This window comes from Salmo trutta, chromosome 14 (genome assembly GCF_901001165.1).
Source record: "Salmo trutta chromosome 14, fSalTru1.1, whole genome shotgun sequence".
NCBI lineage: Eukaryota > Metazoa > Chordata > Actinopteri > Salmoniformes > Salmonidae > Salmo > Salmo trutta.
Window position 1 is genome coordinate 42,731,136 of NC_042970.1, and position 14,005 is coordinate 42,745,140.

Consider the following 14,005-nt stretch of genomic DNA (forward strand, 5'->3'; position numbering starts at 1 on the left):
CGCATCAATTCAGGCTACAAATGTAGGCCTAATGACAATGGCAGAATGTCATTACAATACACGTAGGTGTTTTGTAACAGATGTCTCTTTCCATTCATCAAATTGCAAGTGTACAAAACAGAACCGGCTCAATTTGTCGTGGACTCTATAAGGTGTCGAAAGTGTTCCACAGGGATGCTGGCACATGTTGACTCCAATGCTTCCCATAGTTGTGTCAAGTTGGCTGGATGTCCTTTTGGTGGTGGACCATTCTTGATACACACGGGAAACTGTTGAGCATGAAAAACCCAGCAGCATTCCAGTTCTTGACACACTCAAACCGGTGTGCCTGGCACCTACTACCATACCCCGGTCAAAGGCGCTTCAATATTTTGTCTTGTCCATTCACCCTCTGAATGTCTCAATTGTCTCAAGGCTTAAATCCTTCTTTAACCTGTCTCCTCCCCTTCATCTACACTGATTTTGAAGTGGATTTAACAAGTGACATCAATAAGGGATCATAGCTTTCACCTGGATTCACCTGATCAGTCTGTCATGGAAAGAGCAGGTGTTCATGTTTTGTACACTTAGTGTATAGTGAGCAATATGTTTGGAACATCAAATTACAATAAAATCATAGTGTCGAATCCCAATTCATATAGAATCGTAAGAATCACAATACATATCGTATTGTGAGGTCACTGGCTATTCCCAGCCCTAGAATCAGCTGTGTTTTTGTAGAATACACCTGAAACTGAGAGCACTTGGCATCTGTGGTCTGAATGGCAGAACCGAAATGCATCCCTCTGTCTCACTTTGACTTGACTTCCTCTTTTTTGACTCTTTCTGATTACCTCTCTCTCTCTCGCTCCACAGAGCGTATTCTGAGGCCCATGTCTCTTCTCTGGAAGCCCTAGCACCAGTGTCCCTCTCCTCCTCTTCTGTTGGTGGTAGCTTTCCTTGTAGGACCAATGTCGGCAGCACAGACTCAGAAGGACGGTGAAGGCCCGTGGGGACTGGATTCCCTGGGCCTTAGCCAGAGAGAGTTGGTAATGGCTGAAGCTCTACAGATGGAGTATGATGCCCTGTCAAGACTTAAACAGGACAAGGGGGGGGACAGCCAGGGGACCAGCAGCCAGGGGGTTGGGAAGTTACCTACGCTACCCCCTAGGGAGGGCCAGAGCCAGATCGATCGCCCCCTCCCACCCTGCCCCAGCCCTCTTCCTCCAGGAGAGAGTTTGCTAAGAGGGCTGTCTGGTTCGGACCCATTCCTCAACCACCTCCAGCCTGGGGGGTCCCACTCCCCACGGCCCTCCCCATCCAGGGCCACTCCTCCTCTGGGAAGCTACAGCAAAGAGCCCCTCTATATCCTGGAGAGTTCAGGGAAGGGGGACTACCTGAACTCCAGCTATGGGCACTCAGGGTCTAGCTATGGTTCTCCTCTGACTCTGCTTAAAGGCTTCCCCCCTCCTCCGGATGACCCTCCTCCTGCTGTACCCCCAAGGACCCCTCTACCCCCCTCCACTGAGCCCTTCCTGCCCCCCCGACGCACTGTGGCGCCCCGGGATGTCAACCTGTTCACCCCTGAGGTAGACCAGCCCAAACTGTCATCAGGGGAGATGCTTAACTACGAGAGCCTCAACGACGCCCTCTCCAAGCTCAATGGGGATTGGCTGGCGCCAAGGGGTAGGCGGGCCAACGGGGACCAATCAGGGAAGCCGGTGGCTCGGAGTAAGACCCTCCCCCCTCAGGTGCCCCCCCGCACTTACGTACCTATCCAAAAGAGCAACAAGAACCAGCGCAGAGTGTCGGCCGACCCGGTAACTACTCCCCCTATGACAGGCTCACGACAGATTCATTACGTCACTTTGCATGACATAGCATTAATTCACATCTAGTGTTACCTCACACCCTCATTCCGTGTTTCCATAGTCAAACCTAGACACAAATAAATGATCCTTGAAAGGTCTAGGCTTGTCTCCAGCTTACTCCGGTCAAGTCAGTCTATTCCAACGCAGTCCAGTCCAGCTGTGTTCTGTTCCGTGACTCTGAATGCTCTGTTACAGTCAGTTCTGTGACTGATCGTTCCCGTGTCTGTGTGTGATTGGCAGGTGTCTCTGGGCCCCAGGCTTAATGGTTTCGGCTATGAGCTCTTCCAGGTGTCAGAGGAAAGAGATGAGGAGGTGGCCGCCTTCTGTCACATGCTCGACGTGTAAGTGTACGGCCCAAACCCAAATCAACCCCCAAGCCAAACGCCCTATGCACTTGTGGAGATCTGAGAGGATTTGATTGGTATGAACCATATGGTGAAACTTCCACCTAGCCTACAGAGGGCAAGATGGAGCTGTTACCATATTGTTCACACCTGTCAGATCCTCTCAAATATCTACAAGTGCATTGGGCGTAGGGTTTAGGGGTTGATTTGTGATTGGACCCAAATTGACCCTCTCGCCCTCAGTCAGGCTGTTTAGAACCATTCCTGTGCTGTGGTTTTGTTGTGGTTGTATTGTGGTCAGGCTGACTATAAGCAGTTATAACCATAACTGTGTGTTGTGGTTCTATTCTGGTTAATTCACAGCCAGCTATTTATTGCTTTTTAATACCCATCCCTGTATGGTGGTTGTGTTGTTTTCAGGTTGCGGTCGGCGTATCCAAGCAGCGACCGCTCTAAGAACTCTGGGTTTGTGTGGTCGCCTTCAGTGGGGCCTGAAGAGTTGCAACAGGGGTTAGGGGTCAGCGTCAAAGTTACGGTCATCAGCGACCACATCAGAGAACCACTCACCTTCACCTGTGATGGTAAGACGCACATACTCTCTCTCACTTACACACACACACACACACACACACACTCACACACCCCGCAGGTTCATCAGCACAGAGATCACTCACCCCTATTTTCATACACACATTCCTCAGTGAATGTCATGTCTGCTTCACTCAGTCCTGTCCAGGCCACTGTGGTTTTCCAATGTGAATGTTTTGGCCAGTGTCGGGGATAAGGGAAAGCATGTGGTTGGAGTTCCCTTAACGGAATTACACTGACCGGATCCCAGCCAACCAACTGTCTAATCTGGCCTCATTCTTCGGTCTGGGAGAAAGAGGGGGAGATTTAAAGGGAAGGGGAAGGAGAGACCGCTTTGGAAACATCACTGTTCATGCTATGAAGGTCTCCTCTCTTTCTGCCCGTCTTTCTCTCTCTCTCTGTTTCTCTCTCTACTTCACCCCGTCTCCCTTAGTGTGTGTGAGACTATGTGCTGTGGGTACAGTAAGGTCTGCTCATGACTCATGATGGCGGAAGAGAGTATGTTTGCTCTCACTCAGAGAGATCGAACTGGCCAAGTAAACAGAGTCAGAGACCCCCCCCATTCTCTCTCTCTTTCTATCACTCTTTCTATCCCTATCTCTGTCTGTCTTTGTCTCTCTGTCTCTCTCCCCCCCCCCCCCCCCCACTCTGTCTGTTGTTGTTTCCCTCTTATTCATTCTGTAAGATAATTTGAGATAAACTACAGCAATCAACAACACAGCAGTCAGTCAGTCTGAATCATTTCTTCCAGTACATCTGTCCCTGTGACTCTTCCTGTCAATAGAATAGTCGGGTCGGTGTGCACTGACGCAGTCCAGAGAGGTTGAATCAAAGAACCCACACACCCACCCACCCATACACACCCACACATCCACCTCTCTCTCTCTCCCTGTCTCTTTATCGCTTTACTCTTCCATCTACCCTCTCTCTCTCTCTTCCTCTGTTTTTGCTACTGTCATGTACTGTAATTTACGTTTTGTTCCCCACATCTCTCTCTAAGGGTCATCTACGGTAGACTTGTTGATCTACCAGACGTTGTGTTATGCTAATGAAGACCTGGACCACATCGATGTCGACCACTACCTGCTCAAAGTCTGCGGTCAAGCTGAGTTCCTAGAGAAGTAAGGAGCACTTCTCTCGTCCCTTTCTCTCCTCAACTTCTTCTCCCTCACTCTGTATCTCCACTCCTCTCGCCCATCTGTCTGCAATATGTGTGAATACTGGAAGAGGCGGCTGGGATTTGGCTTTTGAGTGTTTTTAAAGGGATACTTCGGGATTTTGGCAATGAGGCCCATTTATCAACTTCCCCAGAGTCTGATGAAGTTGTGGATACCAATTTTATTAGCATTGGCTCCATGAAACTACCTCTAACTTCCTTCATACTGGACACAGAGACGTAGAAGTGGTGTCCACGAGTTCATCTGTCTGTGGGGAAGTAGATAAAGGGCCTCATTGCCAATATCCTGACATATCCCTTTAATTTCCTTCACTGCTGAATGAGCTCCACACATACACATGCCCTGTCAGTCCACACTCCATTGGCACCATAACACTATGCTGCTTCCCCTCTTTCTCTCCTCCCACGCCTTCCCTCTCTTTCCCTTCTTCCCTGCCCATCCCCCTCTCTCTCCGGGCTCCACGCCCACCCCATTGTGGATGGGTGCCAGGGGGCAGTCTGCCCACTCTCTGCCCAGTAGAGCTCACCCTGGCTGGGCTGCGGCAGCGATGGTGCCCCCCCGTCCCCCACTCCTCCATGGAACAGGCCAAGCACAGGGTGGAATGAGTAGAAGAGAGCCAACTAATCATAACACATCACCAGCCATGTTAGTTGGGCCCAGAGGGTGGGACTGGGAGGTAGAGAGCACATGTACACGCACGCACACACACACACACACACACACACACACACACACACACACACACACACACACACACACACACACACACACACGCATGTGAATACACAAACAGCTGTTCAATAAGACTGAGAGCCAGAGCAATTCCCCTCAGATAAACTGAGGAGAGCCTTGCCTTGGAAAAATCGCATAGACCTTGGCTATACACTCGTACTCTCAGCCATATGTGTTTGTGTGTGTACTGTATGCATGTCTCAACCTTGTGTTTTTGTATGTGTGTGTGTTTTTGGTTTTACTATCCTTGTGGGGACCAGACGTCCTCACAAGGTTAGTAAAACAAAGGAAAATTGTGGGGACATTTTGCCGGTCCCCACAAGGAAAAAGGCTATTTTAGGCTTAGGGGTTAGGTTTAGGGTTAGGGTTACAACTAGGGTTAGGGTTACAATTAGGGGTTAGGTTTAGGGTTGGGGTTAGTATTTAAGGTTAGGATTTAAGGTTAGGGTTAAGGGTTAGGAGTTAGAGAAAATATGATTTTGAATGTGAATCAATTGTTTGGTCCCCACAAGGATAGTAAATTGTGTGTATGTGTGTGTGTGTTCGTGTGTGTGTGTGTGTGGCCCAGGCTATAAGAATGCGTTTAGGCTTTATCGAGAAAGGGCAGTGAGTTGGGGGTAAACTGAGAGAGAGCTGGAGTGTGTGTGTGGTTTGTGGTTCAGATATACACACTCATATAACTGAAGGCCTCAATTATGGCCGTTTTTTAACAAGCTCTGCTGATGTCTGAGGGCCGACCTAAACCTCAGGGGATTTCCCCAGTAAAAACGGACTATTCTATACACACACACACACACACAGTTGTGGGCCAACATGACCTTTCATCCCCGAACCACACGCACCCTGACACACACACACACACACACTCCCTCCCACTCTTCTCTAAAGTCTTCCTCTAGAGAGAAACAGCCAGCTAGTGTTTAAATGTGTTTTACAGTAAGCTCCATTCCGGTCCAGTGAATCTGAGCGTGTGTGTGTGTGTGTGTGTGTGTGTGTGTGTGTGTGTGTGTGTGTGTGTGTGTGTGTGTGTGTGTGTGTGCGCACCATGTTTTGTGAGTCTGTGCACATGTGTGTCTTTATTTCCAGCTCAGAGCAGCTGCACATATGTGTGTATGTCTGTCTTTCCATTTGTTTTTATTTTCCTTGTTCGTGTGCGTGTGTGGACATGGCTGAGCAGCAGCAGGAAGTGAGTTTTCCCCTGATAACCTGCAGCTGGTAAAATAGGTTAGGACTTCCTCTGTGTGCTGAGGTCATGTTTTGTTACACAGCTTTGTCAATCCCAGGGCTTGACAGTAGCAGAGACGGAAGAGGAAACGAGACAGCCCACGCCTTCCTTTCTTTCTGTTTCAATGGAAATGAACTAATTAGACCGGACCCAGCAGCTTTTGCATCGGTATCTATGGGAGAGCCACCCCCTTAAGTAGACAGGAACTGCGATTATTTTATTTTTTTAATTGGTAAATGGCCTGAGTGAACTATCTTAATTCATCCATCATCTTTGACAGTAGCAGGGTTTATGCTATCTCTCTCCCTCTCTCCCCTCAGTTCCCAGACGTTGGCAGAGTTGGAGTATATCCAGCTGTGTCTGAAGTTTGACTGGGACATCCGTCTCTTCCTTACCAAGAGAGGCTCTGTCAACACAGAACTGGGCCGCACGGTGTGCACACCCATGCCCACACACACGACACACACACACACGGCACACAACACGCATGCCCACGACACACACACACACAGACAATCGTACGCACACACTCATCGTGTCGTCATGTTGTGATTGACAGGAGGATGATGATGACACGCCCTCTACGATGAACCACGGCATTCTGCTGCAGGAACGTCCAATCAGACAGACCGTTACTAGGTGAGGGGGAGGGGCCTAGATCTCTCACACCACGAATTACATTAGAAAGCAGTTAAAGGCCTTAAGCTGGGACTTTCATACCCTTGATAGTAGCTAGTTTCCATCCAATTGGTGACAGATTTTCATGCGAATATTCTAAAATTCGCATAAAAACAATATGCGCATTTTCCCACCAGAAATGTGTTTCCATCAAATTGACTTGTTGCGGATTAAAGGCTGTGCGTAATGATGCAATGCACATCAAAACAACTTTTTCATGGGAGGACCACACATGTCATAGTGTGACTCCAAGCATTCGTCGATGTGATGGTTATTTTATCAATATTTGCGTATAAGGGGTTTCCACCGCCATTTGTTGCATAATAAATGTTTTACCGACTCAAAAAGATCCCACCTCGTCTAGCGTATTTTGTTTTGTCGACATTTGGAAAGTTTACAGATAAATTTGAAGGTTTCCAAATTCTGACATGCACTTTCCTCTCATACAAAGGTTGGATAGAAACCAGGTTAGTGTTGTTGATATTGACTTGTGTTTGAACAGAGAGGCTTTGACTTTGCTCCTGGATACCTTTCACAACGAGGCTGAGTCCTTTCTACTATCAGAGGTAACCTACTACACACGCGCACACAAACACGCATACGCATGCAGGCACGGACACACACACAAATGCACATGCACGTACACACACACACACTGTCTCACACACACACACACACACAAACGAAAGCAAACATGTTTGGCTCTTTTATTTTGAAAATGTATGTGTGAGGTTAAAATCGCTCCGTTCTCCCTCTCCGCTCTGAAGGTGGAGCTTGTGTTGCATGTGGAACGGTTGGTCCAATCAGTGAAGGCTCTCTGCAGCTCGCTGGCTGCCGTGGAAACGCCTGACATCACTTCCGCCCTCAACCAGCTCCCAGCATGCCCCTGTCGTCTGCAGCCTAGAGTCCAGAAGGTAAACACACACACACTGCCACATTTCAGATAGAAATTTAGACACAGCTCTAATTTAACCTTTTAGACACAGAGAGTTAAAAAACAAAACTGAGCTTAGATCAGGCATAAAATCATTACCCATACACTATTCTGTACTCCTGTAACTCCAGAACCAAGGTTAGTCAATTTGTTGAATGCGTTCTGTAACTGTGTGCGTCTCTTCACAGGATCCGTCACTGCTGGCCATCAAAGAGAACAGAGGTAGGTTCCTCATGTCTTACTGTGCTACAACACAGAATAACACACAGACAGATACTGTAGCGTAGGGGATGATAGACAGGACAGACGGAGGGGAAGAGGAAGGAGAAAGAAGACAGAGAGAGGACGGGAAAGAGAAGAGGAAGTAAGGACGGGGAGGAAAGAAGGAGATGAAATGATACTGTAGATGGGAGAAAGATTACAGATGGAGAGGAGGATTGCCGGGTTATAGGGTCATGGGATGATGGACAGGTCTGTACAGTAGTGTGACAGAATTAAAGGGATAGTTCACCCAAATTATAAAATGACACATTGGTTTCTTACTGTGTAAGCAGTTTATGGACAATGTATGACTGCAATCCATACTTTGGTTTAGTTTCCTTGTCATTGTTTGCGCATGCTAATGTTTTAAGTCATGGGACCGATATTAGCATTTCTCATGATGCTCGAAAAATGCTGATATATGTTCTTTGACTTGAATGGGGGCGGCAGGTAGCCTAGTGGTTAGAGTGTTGGGCCAGCAACCGAAGGTTGCTAGATCAAATCCCCGAGCTGACAAGGTAAACATCTGTCGTTCTGCCCCTGAACACGGCAGTTAACCCACTGTTCCTAGGCCGTCATTGTAAATAAGAATTTGTTCTTAACTCACTTGCCTGGTTAGATATACAGTTGAAGTCGGAAGTTTACATACACCTTAACCAAATACATTTAAACTCAGTTTTTCACAATTCCTGACATTTAATCCTAGTACAAATTCCCTGTTTTAGGTTAGTTAAGATGACCAGTTTATTTTAAGACTGTGAAATGTCAGAATAATAGTAGAGAGAATGATTTATTTCAGCTTTTATTTCTTTCATCACATTCCCAGTGGATCAGAAGTTTACATACACTCAATTAGAATTTGGTAGCATTGCCTTTAAATTGTTTAACTTGTGTCAAACGTTTCGGGTAGCCTTCCACAAGCTTCACACAATAAGTTGGGTGAATTTTGGCCCAATCCTCCTGACAGAGCTGGTGTAACTGAGTCAGGTTTATAAGCCTCCTTGCTCGCACACTCTTTTTCAGTTCTGCCCACAAATTTTTGATAGGATTGAGATCAGGGCTTTGTGATGGCCACTCCAATACCTTGACTTTGTTGTCCTTAAGCCATTTTGCCACAAATTTGGAAGTATGCTTGGGGTCATTGTCCATTTGGAGACCCATTTGCGACCAGGCTTTAACTTCCTGACTGATATCTTGAGATGTTGCTTCAATATATCCACATAATTTTCCTCCCTCATGATGCCATCTATTTTGTGAAGTGCACCAGTCCCTCCTGCAGCAAAGCACCCCCACAACATGATACTGCCACCCCTGTGCTTCACGGTTGGGATGGTGTTCTTCGGCTTGCAAGCCTCCCCCTTTTTCCTCCAAACATAACAATGGTCATTATGGCCAAACAGTTCTATTTTTGTTTCATCAGACCAGAGGACATTTCTCCAAAGTACAAAGTAGATGTCCTAACTGACTTGCCAAAACTATAGTTTGTTAACAAGAAATTTGTGGAGTGGTTGAAAAACTTTTTTTATTAATGACTCCAACCTAAGTGTATGTAAACTTCCGACTTCAACTGTATATATATCTTTTTTTAATGGGATTTGTGCCACAAATTGCAAAACAATAGCATGTGGAAACAGTGCCAGGGAAACTAAACCAAAGCATGCATTGCTCTCATACCTTGTCCATAGACTGATTATAGGGTAAGGAAACTAATATGTTTTTTTGTAATTTGTGTGAACCATCCATTTAAGATCATACCTTAAGCTCTCCCAACAGCTTGAAATGTCTCCACTCATATCACCGAATGAAGTACGTTGTGAAGCGGGCGGTCAGGTGTGCTTGCGTGGCGTAGGAACCTGGTTTGAGCCGTTGTACGGACAGTGTACCCAGATGGGGAAGAAGCTACACTGCTAAGCAGGCACACTGGTCTGTCACAGTAGCCCTACCTCATGTCAGAGCGGAAGTGTCCTTGACTCGCTGTGACGTACGCCACGGATGTCCCTCTTTACCGATTTCTCTGGCTGGGTCCCAAATGGCAACCCATTTCCTTTATATTGCACTACTTCTGACCAGGGCCCATTGTGCTCTGTTCAAAGGTAATGCACTATATAGGGAATAGGGTGCCATTTGAGACAACCCCCTACCTCCCCCAGCTATACTCCGACAAACAGGAAGGATGGCTAATTTTATACAGGATACACAGATACACTAACCAACACCTCCATCCATCTGCATCTCCATCCGTCTGTCTGCCCTCATAAAGAAAGGGGCAATATTTCCGAGAGGTTGGATGTTGTTTCCCTATAGGGCTGAGCTGCTCCACTGGATGTATGGAGAGACATATGTAAAGAGTGGAGCCCATGCAACTGAGCTGTGTTGACATGTCTGTATCCCAAATATCATCCTATTCCCTACACAGTGCACTACCTTTGACCAGGGCCCATATTCCCTACACAGTGGACTACTTTTGACTAGGGTCCATATTCCCTACATAGTGCACTACTTTTGGACCAGAGCCCTATGAATGATGGAACTAATGTTTGACTCTCCTCTGGTAGTGTACAAACACAAGGCTATTAAGAGGTCAAATACACACTGTATGAGAGGTCATTGGATTAGTGTAGGAGTAAAGAGCTCTCAAGGATTAGCAGTAGGGTGATACCATGGCGATAAACTCTAAGAGCATGGACTTGGTGTTGTGTATTACTCTGACTCTACTCTACTTAGATAACGAGTAATACTGACCGACAGCTGTTGTGAATCAGGAGAGATCTTTAAAACATGCTATGTTCTGCACACAGATTGTTACTAACATTTATTATTTAAGGTTTTACTTTTAAAGCTTGTGTTAAGTGGTTGTTTAGCCCTCTTTAATGGAATGCATTTAGAGAGCGTCTGCTAAATGAATACTTTGTGAATCTAAATGGTTTACTTCCCCCTTGTAGAGAAAGTGGTGGAGAAGCTGACGGCAGCCATTTTGGATCTGGTGGAGCTGTACTGTAGCACGTTCAATGCTAACTTCCACACCACGGTGCAGAGCAACCGGCACACGGCACCCACACAGGAAGCAGGCCTGATCACCAACGTCCTGTCTTTCAGCGTCTACGCTGCTCATCGCATCCCCATCACATGGGCTGCCAGGTAAAACACATACTGTACACTCAGGCACGCACATACGCACGTAACCAGTAGTGTAAAGTACTAAAAATACTTTAAAGTACTACTTAAGTAGTTTTTGGGGGCATCTGTACTTTACTTTGCTATTTATATTTTTGACTACTTTTACTTCAATACATTCCCAAAAGTACTCATTACATTTTGAATGCTTAGCAGGACAGGAAATTGGTCCAATTCACGCACTTATCAAGAGAACATCCCTGGTCATACCTACTGTCTCTGTTCTGGCGGACTCAGTAAACACACATGCTTCATTTGGAAATTATGTCTGAGTGTTGGAGTGTGCCCCTAGCTGTCCGTAAATAAAAAATTAAATTGTCATCTCGTTTGCTTAATATAAGGAATTTGAAATTATTTATACTTTTACTTTTGATATTTAAGTATATTTTAGCAATAAAAAAAAAAAGACATTTACTTTTAATATTTAAGCATATTTAAATACTTTTAGACTTTTACTCAAGTAGTATTTTACTCTGTGTCTTTCACTTTTACTTGAGTCATTTTATATTAAGGTATCTTTACTTTTACTCAAGTATGACAATTGGGGGCCAGCTGTTCAGGCTGGATTTCCCCAGTATAATCCAAGAGGATTACATGGTGTTATGGAGCATAGCAGCATACATAGAGAACCCTGAGAAACAGCCTCATCTGCCACCCCCCCCCAAAAAAAACTATTAATTCCCTTTTTCCTCCCCTCCCTTTACCCTTCTCCCCATTTTCACTTCCCTTTACTTCCCTATCCTCTCTTCCCTCCCCTACCACGTTTCCCCTCCTTTTTCCCATGCCATCGCTCCCTCTATATTGGCCTGTGTATTCAGCTCAGCCCAAACCCTCCCCCTGAATCTCCATTCATATGTCTTCTCTCAGTAACTGCTCTTTCCTCTCCCCTCTTCTCCCCTGGCACAACTCCATAACCAGGGCCAGATGCACTGCCACCTCACTATTCCCATACATTCTATCCAATGTATTCTATACACTTGCCCTACCATTCCCCCATCTTCACCCTACAGCCTTATTGCCCCTACCACTGTCTCTGCACTTTCCCCTGTCCCCACTGCTGTGTATTGGAATGGCCCTGCCACTCCCTCACCCCCTTCCAATCACGTGAATGGTCCACTGCTCCACCCCCACTCCCCTCGCCGAACCCCAGTTTGCTGTCTCCTTTGTCTCCCCTGAAACTGTTGCTGGCACGTGATTGGTTCTTGACAAAGGGTGATTGACAGCCTGGGAACCCTGCCTGACCTCTGACCCGAGGGGTGGGGCCGAGCCCTGATTGGTTGCTAGGCACTTGTGCGGCGGTGTTGTGTGTGTGTGTGTGTGTGTGTGTGTGTGTGTGTGTGTGTGTGTGTGTGTGTGTGTGTGTGTGTGTGTGTGTGTGTGTGTGTGTGTGTGTGTGTGTGTGTGTTAGAAAGACACTAAAGGTGTGTGCAGGAAAAACTGATAATTGATACCAAAAGTATCTGATAATCTCCCACACGAGGTTGATATCATCTGCAGTGATAAGGTTTTCAGATAGGGATTTAACTAGCAATAGCACTCTATTTCACTGTAAGACAAATAACATGGTAGCATTATTACCCAATGTTATTACCCTTTAATTACTATTCAGTCTGATGGGTAATTAATTGATATAAGAACATCTAAATAATAATACGTCTAATACATCTCAACTTTAGTTTAGAGTTCATAGCTTAAACGGTGAAAGGTTCAAACACTTTTCTTTCTTTTGTTTACCATTGAAATGCATTGGTATCCATAGCAATGGCTCCGTTTGGGCTGCTCAATGATGAGACATGAGAGAGCTGTTAGCTGGCATTAGCTAGCTACTTTTCGTCAGCCTGAACTCCGACAAACAGCTGTAACTTTTGATTGGTAACAGATAATTATCTTCTGATTCCAGATTTGAATACAGGTAAGTAGACCAATATGTCATACCCTCTAAAGTTTGGTCTAACTTATTGGGAAAGTGGTCAAAGTAGCTGATTTGTGTAAAAAATATTTGTATTGTTGCGTCCACAGTGAATGGAATAGGAAAGGGGGATACCTAGTCAGTTGTACAACTGAATGTGTTCAACTGAAATGTGTCTTCCGCATTTAACCCAACCCCTGAATCAGAGAGGTGCGTGGCACTGCCTTAATCAACATCTACGTCATCGGTGCCCGGGGAACAGTGGGTTAACTGCCTTGCTCATGGGCAGAACAACAGATTTTGACCTTGTCAGCTCTGGGATTCGATCCAGCAACCTTTCGGTTACTGGCCCAACACTCCTACCCGCCAGGTTACATTGGAAGTCATGATGTCACAATGGAAGCTTTAGAATGTTGAAGAAATGTCATGAAAGTGGATGAAGTTTAATAAAAGTGTAATAGTTCAAAAAGTATATATAGTATCAAAATGTTGTATGCAAGCACAAGATCAGACCAGTTTGCACGTTTTAAAGTTAGCTTAAACGGTGTAAGAGGAGTAGCGTTGTAAATAATAGTAACTATAAGTCAGAAAGTGGTACACGGTTCCCCAACTTGCAGCCTGCGGGCCAAGTTCATCCCACTGACCGCCAGTTTGGTAACCATGTACCACTTATTTTTAACTTATAGTTTTTATTCTTTTTTATTTGGGCCCCTCTGTTTTTTTCCCCCATTTCACTGTTGGACTTAATTTCTTTTTAAAACACCAGGAAATCAGCTCCAAGGTATTTTTATTTTGTAAATCTGTTCCCAAGTGTTTCCATACATAAGAGAGAAACATGTGATCATATACAAATGTAAGCAATGTTTGAAATGATTATATTTTAGTCAAATATTGTATCTGTTTGGGCTTCTTGCTGTCAATTTGCAGTCAACAAATTATTTGTAATTATTTGTTCTGGCCGTCTGACCATTCACTCAAGAAAAAATCGGTCCACGCCTGAATCTAGTTGATGATCCCTGTAGTATTAGTATGGAATATTATAAATGTCACATATACTCATATACACTGAGTGTACAAAAAATAAAGAACACATTCCTAATATTAACTTGCACCCCCACTTTTTCCATCAGAA

At 45.5% G+C, this 14,005-nt stretch overlaps 1 protein-coding gene across 1 annotated transcript in view; it reads left to right on the forward strand.

The window, feature by feature from the left end:
- Positions 1-14,005, forward strand: part of LOC115208124 (phosphatidylinositol 4-phosphate 3-kinase C2 domain-containing subunit beta-like) — a 65,277-nt gene that overhangs the window by 18,969 nt on the left and 32,303 nt on the right. The window contains exons 2-11 of the mRNA XM_029775942.1: positions 856-1,799; positions 2,091-2,191; positions 2,615-2,775; positions 3,783-3,903; positions 6,238-6,349; positions 6,477-6,556; positions 7,098-7,161; positions 7,363-7,509; positions 7,718-7,751; positions 10,733-10,928. Coding sequence (XP_029631802.1) covers positions 951-1,799; positions 2,091-2,191; positions 2,615-2,775; positions 3,783-3,903; positions 6,238-6,349; positions 6,477-6,556; positions 7,098-7,161; positions 7,363-7,509; positions 7,718-7,751; positions 10,733-10,928 — 1,865 coding nt within the window. The 5' untranslated portion in view covers positions 856-950. The remainder of the gene's footprint in view (positions 1-855; positions 1,800-2,090; positions 2,192-2,614; positions 2,776-3,782; positions 3,904-6,237; positions 6,350-6,476; positions 6,557-7,097; positions 7,162-7,362; positions 7,510-7,717; positions 7,752-10,732; positions 10,929-14,005) is intronic.